Below are 21,219 nucleotides of genomic sequence, written 5' to 3' on the forward strand. Positions count from 1 at the left end.
GCGGACAGTGCAGCATCTACATTGCTGTTGTTTCGCATTTCTTTTCAAGCGGTTGTTGCCGGGATGGCAATCAAAAGCCGCTAGAGTTATCCACGGTACAATCGAGAACCATTCTAGCATAATTTTGTTGTCACCAAGGTCAGAGCGCGATGAAAACAGCAAACCGCACTGTTCGCATTTCTTTCCAGGCGGGGGGGGGGGGGGGGGGGGGGGTGATTCTTAGAATAAAATAACAGCAAGTGAAGAGAAAAGTGAACCCCGCAATGGTCTCTAGCGAAGCAGGACACCTCAGCAGTGGTTCACGAGGGAAGGATAAGGAGGGAATAAAAGAATGATAGGAAAGATGGGGGAGCGGTTAGAGAAGTTCGCGGACGAGGGCCCGATCGGCGAGCGGTCTTCGGCGAGACGAGAGGACATCGTGGACGAGACAACCGTCGAACGTGAAATCCTCCGAGCGACTCCTTCTTTCCACCCCCCCCCCCTGCTATTGACCATCGTGAGTGCGAAAATGGCAAAGAAAAGCACCTGTGACCGTACGGCAGGAGTTGGAATATTCGGGACTGGCCACGTCAGAGTGTGGCCAGTCATCTAAACATGCTACTACACGTTGGCACAATAGCAGTGTGCGTGTGGCTGGCCGCTTGACGAATGCATCGGGCTCGGAAGCTTCGGTCCAATCCCCCAATAAAACGAGCAAATTGCTATAGTTCCCGTGTGTCAGCTATTCGGCAAGACAGCAGCAGTCGACATAGGATGTCACCACAACGAGGCTTTCCTACTACGTCCCTTGGGTTTAGTGCAACTGGCGGCCTCTGTTCTTTTTTTATGTCAGCGCCTCGGTGTTGGTTCTGCAGCCAGAGAGCATATATCGCAGAGGACACAAAGGCGAGTCAATTGGAACGGGAACAGTACTGAGAACACGTGTGCACTTCCCATCATATACAGAATCAAGGATACGGGCGGTGACAATGGCGGCCGCGAGTTGCTCACGGTAGCACCGGCAGCGGAAGGGCGATTTCGCCGGCTCCTCTCCCCCGTGATGCGGGCGCGGCAGAAAAACACTTTGTGAACTCTTTCGCCCCTCAGACGTGCCTGCGCAGATAGCGCGTGCAGGGAGCAAAAACGAATAAAACTAGGAAAGAGAAGGAGAGCTGCAAAGAGCAAATAGCCCGATGTCAAATGCCCTCGTCCGATATCAACAGCTTGGTCGTTCGTCGCAAACAACGCGGCCTCGCCTGCGAAGTGCCGCACAAATGCGCGAACAACCATCGTCTGCGAACTCTAAAGAGAGTCGCCATGCACATGCAAGCAAACGCGTCAGGCTAAGTCTGCCCCATACACTGATTTAATGGGGGGGGGGGGGGGGCCCGATGACCCCCCCCCCCCCTAAAGAGGAACCCTGCGCACGCTTATGCCTGTCTTTCCTTTCTTTGGTTTCACCCTTTCTCTCTGTACACCAGAGTTTATTGTGAAGTTTACATTCCCGAAGCGATTTCTGAAAAGACTGATGCTCACGCACCGTCGCTAAGATGTGCAGGGGTGAACGCACTTAGAGCGAGAAAAAAACATTCTGTGAACGAGTTTTCGTGTGCAAAATACTCTTGCAGGAAAGCCAACTTGCAGATGTTTCAATGTGTGCGCTAGGGGGCACATCCACCCAGGTGTACGTTTGGGCACGAGCCTACATGACGCCTTGGGTTTTAGAGACAATGGAAAGCTGAACATACAAGCGATTGAAATAAGTAAGAGACGGCTAGAGTATTGGTGGCAGAAAATTAGAAAGGACAAAAATAAATATTGGAAAAAAAAAGGACATTCTGCCGTAAAGAGCAGAGAACGGAGCTGAGAACGGAAGTTCTTTTTTTTTTTTTCTGGATAAGATAGTTTTAATTGAAGTAAAGACACTAGGCCAACACTAAGAAAAAGAAGAGTAAAGGTGTGTGTGTGTGTGTGCGTGTTTTTTTTTTTTTTTTTAGAGCCTGGTGGCACACTTATCACCGCCTCGTTATAAAGGGGACGCTCATAGCATCCATCCATCCATCGACGTCACCGTGGTCGCCATCAGTCTGGTCGACGCATTTACCGTTGATCTTTGTGCTATCAATCTCTTTCAATCCAACATTTGAAAGAACAATCCGTTTCGGAGATTCTTTCCTGTGATCTGTAAAGGCTGTTTAATTTGATCACAGCACGTGTCACGATCATAAAACGTCGTGTGCGCATACAAATTAAGACTTTACGACGACTCTTTTTTTAATGTAAAATTCCTGTAGGAGTATGCATTAGCAAGAATCTGAACCCGTTTTACCAAACGATGTCTGAGAACAACATAACATGCAGAGCTCCCATAAGAAGACAGTGCGGAAATCTCGACTTCATATTTAACTCACAGGGTCCATTCCCACATGCCGCGGTCACGTTTTATTGGGGCGAAATGCCAACATTTTCGTGGATTTTAGATGTACTTTTTAAAAAATACAGATTGTCAAATTTAAAGCGTGGAGCCCACCAATGTATGCCAGTATTGTATTGCAACATCGTGACTCAGTAATTAATTAACCACTTCATCTATCTTTCGATCACACCCCTTTTCCTGAGCACCTTGCAGAACAATAACGCCGTTATTTGCGATAAGGGGGAAAAAAGGAAAGCGACGTTTACCGGAATAAAAACGTCACGAGATACGCGATTCATTGTATAAATATCGCCCACGGCTTGACCGATAGCGTCCCGGCTGCTAGAACGCCGGCCTGATCGCATCGCGATAGCAACACTATAGCTAGCGCGAGAGATTTTTCTAGACGGAGCTTTCATCGCGCTCTTTGAGAACTCGTGAAAATGGCTGAAATACGCAAGAGTGGCGTGTTTCATTGAACCCCGATCTGGCGGAAAGGTAAGATTTACCCCTGCATTTCATTCCAAGTTGCGGGGGCTGAAATACATTCGTGGCATCATCCGAGCTATCATCGACAAGCACACGTGGGCATTTGCTGACCAAGCGACAAAGAGGGAAAGGATACGAACCCCTAATGAAAATCAGAGCATCGAAGCAGACGCATTTAGACAATGCTCCTAGACTATTTACCCAACACATGATGACTCAGAGCAACCACAGATGAGTCACATAACGGATAATGTGTTATTTGACGTAGTGACAACCATATACTAAGCGATTAAATAGGACAACTGTCAATGCAAAGATGACACGATACGATAAGGCTTTGAAAACGCCAGCATCAAAACATCAAGTCCACTCTGGATACTGACGATGACGCTTCGCGAACCACGAAGCACGTCTACCCTGTCACTCGTCTGTGTTTCAGCTGCTTACAGTGTCACTTTCAGCGACAGCGTTCCTGCTGTTTAGCATCGCGAAAAAAAAGAAAAAAAGTTGTGTGTCCAGGTTCCCATACTAATAAGAGAATCATTGTAGCGCGAGATCTGAATGCCAGAGCACACACTCGATTAGTGAAATGCCGTCACCTGTATTTGTTCTTCGCAGAAGTTCTTGCATGACAGATAGAATTGATGCGAGCTCGTTCGAAAAGGAACAAGGCATGTCGCGTGTATGCATGCGAAATCAAAACGAGCCATACTCACCACGCTTCCATCCATGTCGTCCGATTCGTGTTCCATCCGGAAGGCTGGAAGCGGGATGCGGTTTTTGACACGAATTTTGGCTGCTGGTGGGTTGCCGATCAAGAAGAAGGACCAGCGACACAAATGAAGCGCTGGTTTCGAACGACAAGTCACCCCCCTCGACGCCGGAAGTGCCGAGATCAAGGTGCACGCAAACGTATGAATGTCGCCGCTGCGAAAGCAGCGCACACTGCCAATATCGAGCACGCCGGCGAAATCGACAACACACTGGATGGAGCACGCCCGACGTCACCTGTCGGTCAGTCAAGTCGATCAACGGGGCGGCACACGTCCATGCACGTTTTCAATCCAAAGCAAGCGAATCACATGCGTCAGTCCTGCGTCGGAGTGGTACGGACGATCGCCCAACTTCATCGGAGGCAACTGCAACTGCATCGGTTGCGAGAAACGGCCGCTGCGCCCTCGCCTTGGGAAAGGAATGAAACGAGGGAGAGAGTCATCCAGGATGAAGCTCCGCCCTGCGCGCGCTCTGATTGGCGCGCAGCGGCGCCAATCGGGTCTATGAGATTCTAGGCGATGATAATTAATTGCCTCGATCAGTCTCGAGGTCTGGAGTGATGCGGGTGGTGCAGCGCGCTTGCTGGATCGGTTTTACGCCAGGAGACAGCCATATCGCGCGAAAACTTGGGGCGCGCCGCTCCGCACGCACACACTGCCCTCGCAAGCAGAGAGGCACGCGTGGCACCGACTGCTTCTTTCGGGACGGCGCGTTTGTTCGCCCGCGAAGTTTCTTGTTTCTTGCCTTTTCCCCTTAAGGAAAGCACGCCTTGAATATCAGTGGAACAGGAGTTGAGCAGACGTAGTCCATGTGCCAAGCATGCTTTTTAACCACGCTGGAGTATAACGGAAGGACTGCTCGTCACAAAGGACAAAGTTACAGCGACAACGGTAACATGCCTTGAAATCACTTTCAAAGACTGCGAGATAACCTTTAGACTATAGGTCATCCTATCTAAGCATGCACTCAAGTACTAAATTCTGAATGCTCAAAGCGTCGTCACTTTAAATTCAGGAGAAAAATTTTAAGAAAAATGAAACATTCGCTCGCGGGATTTTTCATAAAAACATTTAAAAAAAAGAAAAGACGGTAGATTAACAGTGAACCAAGTAAAAAAGAAGTTAGAGGCTAGTGAAGCTTTAGGGCACGAGCCAGTCAGTCAGCGTAAACTTTTTACGATAGTAAGGTAACGATAGGGCACCGATAGTGCATGTCGTGCCATCTCGTGGCTGGGGGAAGAACGAACGTGCGATGAGATTGAAACCGCAAAGTTGCTTCAGCGACTCGGGGTGTCGTCTTCCATGTTCGTGTACCGTATGGAAGCAGGAGTATCACAGCAATATGTTTCGCACACCGACAGCGTGGACCAGCAATATCGTACCGCAACTTATGACGACCGCACCAAGTGCGCTCTCACCTACTCTCGTTATTATTTTTATCTTTGACATTGACGCAAGAATTAAGGTGACGGTCCCCCTGCCGCCATCTTGCGAGTAATTCGGATTCATCCATCAGACGACGCCATTCAGTCATCTTTGGAGAGAGTGGGGGAGCAAAATGAGCTCTTCGAGCATTTTTTTTTTGTTTATTATTGATAAACTGTGGTACACTTACGCGTCCCTCATTCATTCTGTTCGCACGGTTGCTTTCATTCGCCGCTGTGATTTGGGTTAATACATACCCACATTTGGTGAGGTTACATAGCCTGAAGGGGGTGGCCAGAAAAAAATGTTTTTTTTTTTTCGGGGGGGGGGGGGGGGGGGGGGGGGGTTGGGGTTAACCACCCCTTAGCTGTGTTCGTGCGTGCGTTTGTATGGGTGCCTGTATATATACACATGAAAAACTTATTTTTTTGCTTTTTTTAGGGGGGGGGGATGAAGGCTTGAACCCCAACCCCACTGGCTACGAGAATGGCTGCATCACATAAATCCGAATGGATATCCGAACAACTAGAGCCCTGGAATGGGGAATCCACCTTTGACACTTCTCCCTCCAAATATTCATTAACTTCAATAAACGTTTATCCATCCATAAGTGCTTTATATTTGAGTACACCATCTCCTGCTTGGATTGTTTGCACGTAGTAAAGTACGAAATGAAAAAAAAAAATTATATTGTTGTTTTTCATTTTCGTGGAAGCCAGCTCTTGAGACGTTTGGAAAATCCACGGACGTTCACAATCAGACCAACGTGTCAAATTCTTGCACAGATGTTTCTCGAGTCTAAATACACCTGGTACCATTCCTTCGTGCCAAAAAAATAATTAACTTGAAAAAAAATCGTGCTTCAGGGTTCGGCAAACCTTCAGAGGAATCAAGATCTCCCGCCCTGAGTGAATGTGCGATGCATGCCACTGGCGCCACGGATCCGGCTTTGTACTGTTATTCGCCCATAGCGAAAAAGCGCGGCCAGTGAGTGAGCCGACAACATCAAGTGGACTCGGTCTTTTCTTTTAGTTGCTGTTGTTACTAGTAAGATAAATTGATTCATTGAAATCAATTAATTATGGAGTTAACAGAAACTCTTTATAGTCAGAAGCAGGGCGCCACGTGGATGAGCCGAAATGCGGCGCATTTCTGGTACCAAGCGTGCAGCTTTTTTCTTTTGTTTTTCTTTGCTCTAGCAAACAAACGAACCCCTCGAAAAAAATTCCCCTTTCGTTCATGCAGCTATGTTGGTTCACATCACGGATGCCGATCTGTTCTTTTTCCTTGAGACTTTTTTTTAGTGATTGCTAACCCACGTTAACATGTGCGCCTGCGCCATTGAACATATACGATAGTGTGAGAGTGTTGTGCGGTTCTTTGGTAGACAAGCAATATGGGAAATAACTGGGATTAGAATAGCGCATATTGCCAGTGCGCATCTGAACAAATGTTGGTTTCAGGTATAAGCGCCTGTCACGTCGACCGTTTCCTGGTGCTTGTGGTTTTAGCAAGACTGACCATAGAGGCATCTCTGATTCCTGCCGACATGTCGATCACAACCAGTGTTGTAGGCGTTACTGAAAAAAAGTAACTAAATACGTTACTCGTTACACTATAAAAAAAGGAACGCGTTACCGCCCTACGTTACCTACAAAAAAATGTAACGGGTTACCGTTAGCGTTACCAAAAAAAAGTAACGGACGTTACCTCTGCCGTTACTCCGTAATCATAAATTTTAATCAATGTGTCTTTGCTGCAGGAACCCGCAATAAGAATTTTTTTAAATCTCAAATTTACATTTCACGTAAAACTTAGAACCCAAACAACGATTATACCCAAAATGCCGCTTTAACGAGCATTATTTGCACAAATGTACCGGACTTTAGTACGTTATAGTGGCTTCAATTTGCCTGTAAAATTGCATGTGATGGCTTCTGACTCTGGCACATGGTGAAGCCATTTTTCTCAATGTGACATTATACACACTATGAGATTCAATTATTAAAGCTATCCGCAAAGAAAGCATCACTGCACTTTCAATAAGTTTACAAGAATTCTGACGGCCTGCGTCTACTAGCAAAATAGATGCGCAAATTTTGTAGTAATAAAGGAATGATTTAATGGCCTAGTCACAGAAAAAAAATATCTTTGAATATACATTTTTTTCTACACTTTAACCTATATAACCTGTTAACCTGTATAGAGTGTTTAAGATCAGCCTCGTTCGCTCAGGAGTTCAATAACCAGAAACTTAACTGTAGTTGCAGATAGAAAGAAGCAATATTCATTTTCAAAACAAAGTTGATAAGCCTTATCAACGTTGTAGCAACTATTATGTAGCAACTATAAAAAATGTCACATATTTAGACACTTTTCAAAAATAGTTTCCTTCGCTCTACAAGTTCCAAACAATGTTACTTTACTCTTTGTTGCGCATACATGTCATACACAAAATGTCTTTGTAACGGTAATATTTGCGTTTTTCATCACTGTGAACGTTCGAGAACGACAGGTAATAAAATCGGTCCCTCTGTATTGAATATGTGCGCCATTTTTGCTCGTAAATTATGCAGCTAATAATAAAACTAGGTTCCTGTTCAGGCTACTGGGTGGCATGTGCATAAAATACAAAATACTCAATTAAATCTAAAACATCCATTTTCGGATCCGTGACGATCTCTCGTGGAATCACCCGTTTGCGATAACCACCTGCCGTGTAGGTATACCTGTAACCGTGGTTAGCCGTCACCGTAGTTAGCTTAACCGCGATTAAAGCTGTTCGTGTGACAGCGGTATTCATGGGTTTTGGTCGCCAACCAAGGTATGAGTAAGTTTTTTTTTTTTCGTTACAAGAAAAAGTAAGACGTTTCGCATCCCACTCGTTTTCTTTCTGAGGGTCTTCTTCCTGCCATGGGGTCACGCCTATTCTCCATGATGCAGAGCACCTGTAGACCGGTTGACATTACCGGCTGTCGCCTGGATGGGTGAGGATTCCACAAAAAGTCGCTTATAGTAATTGGCTTCTAAGTCAACGAAGCGGGGCTTGTTAAATTCGATGCGCTCGTCTTTCACCACGCTGTGCCCAGAGTTCTACTTTGTCACCCGGACTTGCGGACGTCCTATTTATGTTGCCTCTCGGGGAAGTTCTTTGTTTCCCCCGCGTACGAAGCCTCACGATCAGCACATGGTATGGAGTAAACCAACGTTTAAACTAGCCCTTGCGCTTTTTTCTTCGGGCGGCCTGTCTCTTCGGCACGAAAAGGCGCAGGTGCCCGCAATCCACCTGCTACAATCTACTTCCACGAAAAACATGTCCGTACAGTTTCTCATGGCGGATTCCGCGGCGTTTTTTCAAGCTTTGTGTGGCGATGGCCCAACTTTTTCCAAAGGTAGTCGGCGCGTCTTAGGAATTGGTCCCCGCATTTTCCACAAACAAAAGTGATTCTGCCCGCACTTTCTTTGTTAATGCCTGGCAGGCCGACAGCATTCCGAGGCTGCGACAAAAGAATTCGTCGTGGCGAGCTCTGGGAAAAAGGTACCTACAGGATGAAAAAGTAACGAGTAACGTGACACCTCACGTTACCGAAAAATGTTAACGTAAGTACGTTACCCGTTACAGTTCCGAAATAGTAACGAGTACGTTACTAAGTTACCGAAAAAAGTAACGCGTTACCGGTAACGCCGTTACTTGTAACGCGTTACCGACAACACTGAACAGGGGAAAGACAGTGTACTGCAAGCAGCCGGCCAACAGGGCACAATTGTGTTGTTAGTGGTTCCAGATGAAGGGAATAATTCCCGTCTCCCAGGTGGGGTCACGGCTAAGCGCCTGTGGGTGGTGGTGGCAAAAGGGGATGGCATGAGGAAAGATACGTCTCTCTGCTTAGTCAGATATTCGACGAAACCTTGCCGAGCGTAGCGTGCAGAGGCCACCTTGTCGAGATGTTTCGAAGGTCGGAAAGAACCATGAATGGGGCGCAGCGTCGTTGCGGAGAGGAGGAGATGGAAATAAAGAAGTGATAGACGCCCAGTTGGGGTGCATCTCTCTCTATTTGAAAAATTGATGGCTGCGCAGGGACCATGCGAATAGAATCCAGTTAGAACACAATGCACCACTCGCATGGAAGGCCGACATGCTACCACCGCTGTCCAGCCGAGAGAGGGGAGGTAATTGTGGAGGCACTGTATATTTTCGTGTAATTCGCTCTCTCAATCTGACCGCAGCTGTGGTCACGTGCCCTCGCCAGCGTTCGCCACTGCGGTGAAAAGGAAAAGAAATACCATGCGGCGCTGGCTTTTGGTATTTTTTTTTTCTCTACTACTTTTTTGCTACTATCTTTGGAGTGGAGCCAGTTGCAAAGGGTATGACCACAGCACCATCATCATCGAAGGTAGAAATAAAATCATATATACGGGGTTTCTCGGAGAAAGCTTAGCTTATCCAGGATTAGAACCAAGGGACGGCCGAATCAGTTGTGCTGAAAAACTAGCTGTGCTGCAGAACTGCATTTCCCTACTAATGACCACGTGCTTCAGGCTGTCGATTCATTCACTCTCACGATGCATTCTGCCACTTTCCTGCTTAGCTCAGATGATAAAGCGCCATCGTGGAAATACATTGGTCCCACCTGGAAAGGCTTTGGTTAACAACTATTTTTACGCTACTTTCGAAGCAAACTCCGACTTGCGGGCTTCTTTAGTTGTTGATAGAAAAAGTTTTCCTAGATTTAATAAACCTTTTTAAATCTTCGAGTGAGATGCCTATTTTTGTATGTTGCACGGAAGAAGGGGAACGGATCTAAAGGACTGTTTGTACTCAATCGAAAAGGCCTCACATATGGCTCGTGCGAAGGAGTCCTTGAACGAAAAGCGGGCACGAAGTGGCACAAAAAAACACGTTACCTCTCAAGCGTGGCTCGAGCTGCGCGATCACTTCGACTTCGCGCAAGCGTGATGCCGAGGTGGTAAAGAAAATAAAGAAGGCGATACATTAAATCACATGCTCTGGGACTGTTACAAAAACCCGCTAGGTGCTAACTCCGGAACCCTTCCGCCGCGGTGGGCCGCTGCCTTGCGCAGCCCCAGCCTCGGCGACCAACTTTGGGCTGTCCAGCAGGCCCGCGAGGCGGAGGTGAGGCAAGGCCTCGACGTCCCCACGTGGGAGACCTAAAGCCCAGTCGGCGAAAGTTCTCCTACGTCACTCACGCCCCGTGACGTCAGGTCACGTGACCTCTCGGCGCACGTGCAACGGCGGGTGGTTGGCAAAACACTCCCGCTACCGGCTCAGCGTAGTATAGTCACACGTTGTTTGGCGCACGTTCTTTTTTTTTTCTTTTGAACCTTTGCCTTAATCTTTCGGTTCCAAGATTATTTGTGGTATGTGTCAAAGAACATATAAATGTGTCGCGGACTGCGTGACGAAAAATTTGCCACGCTGCTGGCTGTTTACCTTGGAGAAGTGAACCCACGTGGTGGTCTGTGCGAGGAACAGCGGCATCGTCTTCGAAAATGTGTCGCGTTTCCTGTGGCGTGTACTGTGCGTTGAAAGGCAGCGACGATATCGGTTCACCTTTACGGACGTTGAAACTGACAATATTGCGTGTGTTGTGTGCTGTGTGAATAAGGGTGCATCTTGTTTGCGAAAACATTGGCGCACGTTGTGTGTAACAGGGCCATTTGCAGTGACCGGTTGTCGACGGAACATCAGGATTGCACATTTTATTTGACGCGATGATTTGCGAGTGCGTACCACGTGCGCACATCTCAGTGTTTGTGCTGCGTGCACAAAGAAAAAAAAAATAAGTGCGTGATGTCCGGGCTCAAAGGTGAGACTACGCATGAGCTACCAGCGTGTTTTAGCATTGCCGAACATGCATGTACGGTTTACCACGGCGAATACCCGCAACTGTACGCGTATCGCCTTTTATTGGAGGTGTACGTCTTAATGGAAGCAGTGGAGATTCTTGTTTGTCATATTCTAGTTAGCTTATCTTTACGGCTCGATATTTATGAAGTGACATTTCGAGTTTGTGCACCATGTCTAAAGAAGGGGAGTAAGTATGGAAACACGTTATAGGCATCAGATACAGCGAAATAACCGTGCAAGCGATTATTTATAACTAAATTATTGTGTTTAACATCCCAAATTGTTCAGTGGATTATGAGGAACGCCGTAGGGGAAAACTTCGCTTGAATTTTCACGGGGATTTGTTAACCGAACGCACGCTAATGACTAATGAGCGTTTCCTTCGTGTTTTTTTTTTCTTTCAATTATCTCTGATCAGAATTTTGCGCCGTGTGTGAGAATCTAATTCGTGACCTCGCGCACAGTAGCCGCGAATGCTGTACATCGTTTAAAACTGCAGTGCAGATTTCGCGACAGAAACTGAGTAGGTTCACATCCATTCCATGCTAATATTTCTCCAAACACCAGTCGTCGTGAAAATGTACAACGTTCGCTTTCGAGGAGCATTAGATTTTTTTAGGGCTGCCATCCACGACGAGCAAATCATACGTTGACCTAACAGAATCGTTCATTACAGGCAGTAACTCTTCCTTCTAACAGCTGTGAGTTCAGAAAATAGCAATTTGCAAAAACTTCTATCGAAGCAACGCAGACATACGCAGCGCTGCTTTGGAGAGAGATCCCCGCCGGTGGAACTTTCTTGCCAACCAGCCCCTGCTCCGAAGGCGGGACTTGGGGGCGGGACACTGCCAGTGACGTCACACTGTTTGCAAACAGGGTGAGGTCTATAAAGTTGTTACCAACCAAAACCATGGCTCAACTGCGGAGCGGCGCCGGCGGCTTGAAGGGACCCTGCAACACTTCTTGAGCATGGTCAGAAAATGCTGCCGATCGGTAGTCGAGGTTCCTGAGAACACGCGAGCCAAACATTATAGCGCGGCACGCGGTCTAGAATTTACAATTAATTCTTAAAGTCAGCTATAAATTGCCTCCTCTTCTCTCTACAAATGATGCCATATTTCTGCGGCGGTTGGCTGATTTAAGCATAGTTAGCTGCGTAGTTACCGTGGCCGCCGCGGGATGCGCCACGTGTCCACGCGCGCGCGCACGATCACACCGAAAATTAGTGGCGCGTTCGAAGAAAAACAAGAAAAGAAAGTACTCAAGGTCATGACGCGCGCAGACGAAGGGACGCACCTTCTAGCCCCCCCCCCCCCCCCCCCCTTGTGATCCCCCTCCCTGCGTAGCTTCCGGCCAACACCCTCTTTTCAGCGCGCTCGCTGGCACGAAAGGAGAGAGAAAGCGCTTCGAGCGTGCGACAAGTATACCTGTAACTCCGCTCGTACTTGACGGATTCGAAAAACTTTGGCGCCATTTCATTCGAGAGGCGCGATGCGCTAATAGTGAGACTATTCCATTATAACTCAGAAAAGTGTTGCGGGGCCCCTTTAAAAGCGGCGTTCGCACGCCGAAAGGGCCCGCTCTGGAGCACTTTGTGTTGTGTGCCGAAGAAGTGTGTTACGCCAGAGAAGGCTCCACAAGCACGAAATGAGACACGACGCATCGTTTCGGATTCTGACGTGACGTTCAGTGTTTAATGCATCGCCACTTGTGCTATCGCCTTCGAGTCGTCTTAAAGGGACACTAAAGGCAAATAACAATTTATGTCAGAGTGAAAGCCCAATGTATGACAACTTCTAAAACGGCAATATTATCAACAGCAGTGACCTACTTACCGAGAAATTAAGCTAAATGTATCACATGACGAGCGCCACGAGTGGGACATTTTCGAAGTGATCCCGATGACGTAGGGAAGTCGGCTTGCAATAAATCACTAGTAATCAAACTAACAGCAGTAAAAAAAGAACATTCCGAGCATCAAAAGACGTAATAAAATGCTGTTTGTTCGTTTCCGCTTGATTCATGGAAAACAAAACCTCCGTGGCGTTGCCATGGGGAACGGGGAACGGCGCGCGTGGTTCAAAGGTTCCGTTTTCGCCGAGCTGTGCCTCGCCCGTTTCAGTGGTAGTTCCGGGATCGCGTACTGCCGTGCGTGTTTTGCGCGCTCGTGAAGGTCGCTCTGACAGAAAGTTCGACAAAATGCCGCATGCGTGTGATATTGCCGGATGCCCGAATGGTGCACAACGCCAGTGCTGCAGCAAGGAAACCGGTGTGTCTTTTCACTGGGTGCCGCGGAATGAACCCTTACGCTCGAAGTGGCTTAGTGACATGCCATTGGGCCAGTGTGCTCAACAGTCAAAACCTCTGCGTGTGTGCTCGCTGCACTTTCGTACTGAGGATTACGAGACCAACCGCAACTTGGTGACGGCTTTGAATGTGCCCATCCGAGCAAGTCTTTGCCGCAGCGCCGTTGTTGCTACTGTGGGTCCCGCTACTTCCGCTCGGCTGCTACTAGTGTCGGCGGCCGCGCAGTAAAAGCGGGCAACGTTGGGCATGGCAGCAGTGACGTATGAGAGTCGTATTTTCAGGCGGGAGATTTGAAGCGCGCTAACGCGATGCGGACCACTAAAAACGTGATTTTATTTCAAAATAAGCACTTCCTTGGCACAAAAGCAGCGCTACGAGGTTTCTGGACCGCTATTTCAACAATCAACGCCGACTTAATATTTGCCTTTAGTGTCCCTTTAAAGGGCCCCTCACCAGGTGACCTAACGAATTTTAGTTACACATTGCAAGTTGTTGCGAGCCCAATAAAGAGCATTATGCCACAAGAATTTTTCTAATCGGTCGGTTAGAAGCTGAGAAAAACAATAATTTGTAGCGGCGCGAAACCATGATGCGAGGAGGCGAGCTGCAAACCCTCGCCGCTCGCCCCGCGTAGCCTTCGCAAGCCAAATCCCTTCCCTGCCCTCTTCGGCACGCGAGCGGAAGGATCACATAACGCATACGCATGAACACGTCATGCGCACAAAATGTCACGAGCGCATGACGCGCCCGAACCAGCCCGAGCCCCCGAGACGCGAGCGGTGTTGTGGCGGCGTTCTTTGAGCTTCATCTCTGCAAGTTATGCCGAATGCGCCCTCGCCGATCACTTGGCTTTCAACCTATTACTGAGCACGAAAGCTGCGACATTTGTATGGACGCGAGACTAGCGGTGTGCCGCATGAACATCTAGTTAGACGCGGGAGGATAAATGAGCCGAATGAGCGCTGGAACGCGGTAGAAAATTAGTTTCGTTGTAAAGGGTGGCGTCTGCACGATGCGCAAAGCGCGAGAACACGAACGGGTGCGAAACGGAGGTAGATTAGTCTCGAATCTCGCTGCGATTCGCAGTAAAAATTAAAAAAAGAAAACGCACACATTCCGTTTGTGTGTTTTATTATTGCTCTCAAGTTTTATTCATCGATTCAAGCAACAAATTGCAAAAACTACGCGTCGTGTCAAATAATTATCGCAGTGTCACGTGCTACTGTTGGCGACGTCAGAGCACACTCGTCTACGTAGAGGAGCGACGTCACAGCACTACTATCTACGCAGGGCCATTCTCTCATGTACGTCATCCCCTCACTCTCTGGGCGCGTGGACGCGAGAAGAAGGGCAAGCAGCGTTCAGCTTGAAATTTGACCCATTTGCGCGGCGCGTAGCGTTGCAAATTTTGGCAGACGTAATCGTGAACGCCTAGTGCATGGATTGCGCCCATCAGCTCAAAATTTTCAAACCTGGTGAGGGCTTATTAACGATAGTCTAACCCCCGTATTCAAGGGCGGCCCTTCACTCAACGCTCCACCTTGACTTTAGAAAGTCGATGGCATCGCCGTCTCTATTTGGCAGAACAAGTCACTGCATATCAGGGATAATCTGCAGCGATTCTTGAGAAGCCTCGCGGCTTAATTTTAGTCGGCGCTGTGCTCAACTCGGTCAAGTGAATGACGAAATTCGAGTCGAGGCTTGTTTAAGAATACGGGGGTAAGGGAACCTCGGAATTTTTCTCTTCCGATGAAAAATATCGGCCGATCCCGAGGGCAGTGAAGCCTAACAAAGTGTCTCGCCAAGTCGCTCTCTCAGTCCGGCGGCACGAACACATCGTTTTTGTCACTTTTCCGGCTGACGCGGCGGCCGTTCTCCGTGTTTTATATAGTTGAGTTATATCATATCATTGAAAAGCTTGATCTTTGTATATTTCAAATATATTTATTAAAAACAAGTCAACCATTAGTATCTGGCGATGGATAGCCAAGAATAAGCACAAGTTACACGGTTTTGGCCGACTGTGCCTCAGCAGTGACCATTTTTTGAAAAATGTGCTACAGTTACAGCACTGTTCTTTGCGCAGCACTTTCAAGACATATTTACCTATTTCCTAAACGTAGAAAATTCATTTTGGACTTCTACTTTTTTGTTGCTTAGCTTTTGAAAACAGCCAAATTTAGTAACTTTCGCAGCAGACTGTCCAGTAACAATTTGCTAAGAAAGTTCATTTTCGGGGCGTATGTACAGCATAAGGTTATCCGTCTGAATGCTTAATTTCATCGATGTGCACTTGCTACTTTTTACATTATATTCATCTAAATTTGGCAATAGTCTCAATATAGGGACCTACCTTGGCCCATTTTCGCGGACAGCTACTGAAGTTCTGCGGCTGAATTTGCACGTAGAGAAACTAGAGTACCAGATCCATTTGCTCAACGTAGCGTTTTTCAATAAAACAAGCAGGAATGCGATACGAAGCTCGTAAACTGTCTTAATATTTCATGCTTCAAACGTCCACAAAACCGGTGTATTCTTCAAACAGCGGTGAAGCTTAAAATATAACAGTTACGGTCTCCTGATATAATTATACACACGAATCACACACAGATACTGCAGGAATGCTGCGAAATCTACATTATTCTTATCACTACAACGGAAATCTTCCTCTAGCGCCACCTAGACGGACAAAAACGAAAGCATTGAATTTGAAAGTTTCCCGTCTCTCCGAGTGTGGCGTGCAAAAACATTTTACCTCAGGGGAAAGTGTATTTTCTGACTTCAAACCACACACCACCGTCTTTTCTTTTTGCCTCCCCTCTGCGTTTCTTTTACGGGATAGCGTGGGGAGTAGGAGTATGCACGTTGTCAATGAAAGCTCCTGCGCGCCGCGATCTCACCTGGACTGTTTTAGGGGCGAAGCTCCTTTGGGTGTGGGTCTGTCCCTCCTCTGTAGTATGTAGTAGTAGTAGGTAGCCACCTCTAGTTCTTGGAGTGTTCACTAGATGGCGCTGTCGTAGCCACTTCTATTTCTCAGAAAGATCCCTAGATGGCGCGGAGGCGCTCGCTGCGTTGCAGATGCGTGCTCTAGTCTCCCCCCCGCTCTCACCTCGCGACGCCGACGCTCCGCGCTCCCTGCGTTGCAGATGCATGCTCTAGTCCCCTCCACCCCCCCCCCTCTCTCTCGCCTCGCGAGGCCGACGTAAGCAGCGTCTGCGAGTTTCTTGATTGAAAAAATTACACCACCTCCCGCTAAAGGGGACCATGAGGCGATGCGAAGCCGGAGCACTTGCACGATCGCGTTCCGTTGGCGTTCGTTGGACATGCTACCGACCTCGCGTCGTGGAACGCGAAGAGGGACGCTACGCGCGTCGTATCTTCCATCTAGCCTGGCCGTTAATTCTCACAGGGCGAGCGGGGAACGCGGTCGACAGGCGGGCGAGGGGGGGGCAGCGTAGGAGAGGAGAGAGAAGGGGAGGGGACGCGCATGCGCTCGAGCTCATCGCGGCGTTGCGCAGGAGAGAATTTCGGCATGTCTAGCCCGCGTTTCAGAGGAAGAGTGGAAAGGGGGAGGGGAGAGGGAGAGTGGAGAGGGTGAGTGGAGAGGAGGTGTGTGGAGAGGGTATGCGCATGCGCAGTAAGGGTGGTCACGCCGCACACCACCACCACCACCACCACCACCGGATTGAGCTTCGCATCTAAAAACCGACTGCTCGCGCTGGACGACCGTTCACTGACCACCCCTTATATATAGGCACTGGATTTTGACCTCGGTAGTGCCTGTGTGAGATTTCTCCTGTGCGTGATTAAACAACAAAAATTCGCAGCGCACATGTAAAATTAAAGTGAGCTGCAAGTCGTCATGACTCTCATCGACCCTTTAGTATATTTAGTTTTGTTTGTGGCTGCTGCGTCTCAGGCCCCTCTTGGGCAACCACGAAAAGAAGCGAGGGGTGTGCGGCGACAGAAAAAAGAAGGTAGACGAAGGGACAGTGCACTTGCGATACGAGCGAACTGAGCACACGTGCGTGGGCGAAGTATGTTGTGAATATCACTTCGTTGTCTTTTTATTATTATTTTTTTTTTTTTGCAGTCAAACGTTTTCCAGAAATTTGGTTTGGTGGGCTAGTTGGCATGAATACACCGCAAAAACAGCACAAATACGAGACGAAGCACACCTAAAGGGGTATTCAGACGGGGGAGGAATGCTCGGGGGAGACGGGGGGGGGTTGCGTATCACGTGACCGCGACGTCACGGATTAGCGAGTGGGCGTGACCCCCCCGCGCCTCCTCGGAGGAGACGGGGACGTTTTCCCCGAAAGGACAAACGATCCCCATGCGGTGGGGGATGTGGCGGAATTTCGGGCTCTTGTTTGGCCACATTGTTGCACTTGCTCCTGCAGAGAGCGGCAGTGGGTGTCCAGTCTGCAGCTGGATGGTCGTCTGCAGCTCGTCAAACGGGTGGTGCAAGCCACCAGAGTAGTCTAGTAACACTGGTCTCCCCCTCCGTTTGCCTCGTCCGTGTGAGTGGGGGGCATTTGTGGAGACTTCTCCTCGCGAGCTGACGTCACTAGGCTCCGCCTTTCCCTCCCGAGCATTTCTCCTCCGTCTGAATACCCCTTAAAGGAATGTCAAGAACACTGTTTTGTACTTGCTGCATATTTATTTATTTTAATTTGCTGCATATTTATTTATTTATGTATTTATTTTAATTAAAAACAATTAAGCTGTAGACCTCCACGTCAACCAGACGTGGATTGCTCGAATGCCTTTTCTGCGGGCTTCCCTTCATTTATGCATCGTCAGCATTCGGACCAGGAGAAACAACGGCGCGGCAAGTGTGCGTGTCGTGAAAGTAACCCATCACGTTCAACCGCGCTTGTTCTACTATCAGATTGCTAGATTAGGCTACAAGCGGAAATTTGGCCGGATACGCTCGATCCGACCTGTCAGAGGGACCTTAGACCTGTCGTGTATGGTATACACCTAGCGGGTTATGCGTCGCACTGTTTAGCTCGTGGACGTGGGTTCGATTTCCACCTACGACAGGCACATTTCCACAGCAGCGTTTCCCCAAAGCGCCGACAAAGCAACTCCGTCGCAGTGTGGTGACAAAGCAACTTCGTTGTAGAGGGCGTTGCCCCTGGTGCCCACTTTGCAAACACCTGTAAAGCGTGTTCACCCATCCACATTCCAGCGAAGGTGCAGGATCAGCACCGAAGCTTCGCAAAATGTACTTCAAGAATGTCGCGCATCATTGTGAATTTCCTCTTCCACCGAAAGAAAGGGGAAAACGAAAGAAAGGAAAGGCAGGGATTAGTGGCGAATGGGAAAAACCTATTCGTCTGCTAGTCTGTGGTTGAGGCTTTCGTGTGGAAAACAAACTTGCTCGCATATGCGCAGTAACTTATTTTGCGAGCCGCCAGTTAGCGAGTCATATTTCCCCGACTGCAGCGAAAAGTGCCGATGGCTACGTGAGCTGTAGTGTTGCTAGTCGCGCGCAGCAAAACAAACGTCACACGTCCCGATGCCTACTGAAGTTTGGAAACACATGATTTTCAGTACGTCGTCTTCTCGATGAAAGATGTATTTGCGAGCGTAATAATTACACTCGCATAACGGTAACATATCTGCTTTGCGAATGACCATTGTATGCTCGAAAATCATTGATGTGGCTGCCATTTGCTTGTTGCAGCGCACGGCGACTGATCTAGCAGAGAGGTAGCAGGAATAAAGCTTGAACTGCGCGAAATAGTTAGACAACACGTGCACAATTTGCGCTCTATGAACTAACCTCCAGCAAAACTAAATTTAGCAAAAATAATCCTTTTGCTCATATCATGTGATATCTTATTTTCTAGGCACCCTACACTGACCAGAGCGCGCGACGTAGCTCATTTACCGTCTCAGTATCGCCGGCATCGGCCGCCATAGACACCTCTCCGAAAAGCTGAGCTAGTTTTCGGGTGTCGACTTTGGGCCCATACAGATAGGTTGGGTTTTGCCGAGAAAGAGCCCTTACACATTTTATTTTTCAATACTCCTAAAAGGACACAATTCGCATCTGTGTTACGACTTGTGCTCTTCGCTGCGGTGCTATGGGAGGCCTCGTTTTATAGCTGAAAAAAGTGCCTCATATATGCTTCGCTAAAGCTGAGCAGTACATGCCCTCCAAGTATGCATGTCGCGTTCCTTGACCTCATCTTCCGCTCTCTGCCAGCTCGCCACGCTTGCACCACAACATAGCCGATATTATTCTAATCGCCATTCATATTCTTGAAGATTTCAAATAGCTATGTCACAAAGAAAAAGAAAGCGGCACCCCATACATCTCTTTAGGGATGCATGAGGCTCATAGTGTTTTAGCTGACAAAAAGGCAAAACCATTCCGTCGTTCATGCGTATAAAATCACCATTTTTGGCTCACTGAAAGGCACGGAAAAGGGGCTTTGTGTAATGAGAGCCAGGAAGTAATGGGAAGGAGCTTTCTGGGTAGCTTCTGAATGTAGCGACATAAATATCAAGCCACGGAGCAAGAATTCTTGAGGAGGCGAAACTGCGCTCGCTCGGGCGCCCTAATAAAGTCACGAAATCGGGCACAGCGCTCACGCGCCCTCTGTCGAGAGAGTCCGCTAGCGGAGAAGGAAAAATGCGCGCGTCCCTCTCACCGCGCTCTCCAACGAAGCTCGTCGGTTCAAGGCTATTCGTCGCCGATTCGCCGTTCGCGCTTCACGCCCGAATGGATGTGTTTTTGTGCGTCCTCGCCGGCTCCATATTTTAACGCGACAGCGTAAAGAGCCCGTTTCGCATAAATACCGGTGTCGGCGTCCGTGTCAGTGAGGCTAGCAACTGAGAAGGCGATGCGCACGGGGCCCGATTACGCTATCGCGTTCTACTCTGAAAGGCAAAGCTCAAGCGCACTCCAAGTTTATTCGGTAAATTAACGAGAAAAATGGCGTCACATGCAGGAAAATTACCACCGTGATATTTTTTGTACAACGTGAAATCTATAATTTTTTATAACGTGAACTCATAGTTAGGTATATTTATTTCAACGAATGATGGGACTTACCCTATATGCCATCAATTCAGATTTAGGTTGTTGCGGCGGCCGCATTTAGATGGAGGCGAAATGCTAAAGGCCCGTGTGCTTACATTTAGGTGCACGTTACAAAACCCCAGGTGGTTGAAATTTCACATTGTCTTTTTTTGAGAACAGCAGACAAGTATCCGGAACAGCGCGCGGAAAGATTGAAGGCACGGCGTCTCGTAACAACACTGGCCGTTTCGGTTTGTCAAGGAGAACTTCGCCACCAAGTTTGCCATAATAGCGCCGCCTGTTTATGTCACTGTCCGAAAAGTGCTTCTCGCAAACGTCAGCTGTCGGTCTTTTCTTGGTATGGCGCGAGCCCACGCTTCCAACCTCACTGGGTCACTAGGAACTTCGGAGGTAATCACCTTCTCCTTGCAGGACGCGTACCCACTGCTGCAGTTCGGCACGACACATTTCCGCCCCATCCTGAAGAAGCACTGGTCGAAATCTGCAAAGCACTCTCCTTTGTCCCGGCGTGAAACGCGCGCGCAAACATCGAGGACTCGGCGCCACCGGCGCAACGCGCGGAAGCCACGGAAGCCACTGAGAGCGCTAAAGAGAAAGAAACCAGCAACAGTGAAGGGAACTTTCCGTCCCAAGGCCACCTGCGCGTGCGCGCGCACAACATGCGAGAGAGGAGCGAGGATCGCGCGCATGCGGCGGCAGACGTCGTCTGCTCAGGGGCCACTACTAGCAGTTCGTTCCAAGCGCTGTACGGTCTATAATTCTGGCAGTATCGATTAGGAACTGCAGTTAAAATGTCTGCCATATCTGCCGATTGATGTTACAGACAGAAATCTTAGAAATTTTACATTTTACGAGGCGCTATCACGATTTTTATGCGTCGCGTCCATAGAAGAGCATGTAA

The 21,219-nt window shown here is 48.3% G+C and overlaps 1 protein-coding gene across 1 annotated transcript in view; it reads right to left on the reverse strand.

The window, feature by feature from the left end:
* The window catches only part of LOC119388182 (protein dead ringer homolog), a 224,276-nt gene extending 220,245 nt beyond the window's left edge, over positions 1-4,031 (reverse strand). The window contains exon 1 of the mRNA XM_037655837.2: positions 3,601-4,031. Coding sequence (XP_037511765.1) covers positions 3,601-3,636 — 36 coding nt within the window. The 5' untranslated portion in view covers positions 3,637-4,031. The remainder of the gene's footprint in view (positions 1-3,600) is intronic.
* Positions 4,032-21,219: the final 17,188 nt, after the last annotated feature.

The sequence above is a fragment of the Rhipicephalus sanguineus genome, chromosome 3, assembly GCF_013339695.2.
Source record: "Rhipicephalus sanguineus isolate Rsan-2018 chromosome 3, BIME_Rsan_1.4, whole genome shotgun sequence".
Classification (NCBI taxonomy): Eukaryota; Metazoa; Arthropoda; class Arachnida; order Ixodida; family Ixodidae; genus Rhipicephalus; species Rhipicephalus sanguineus.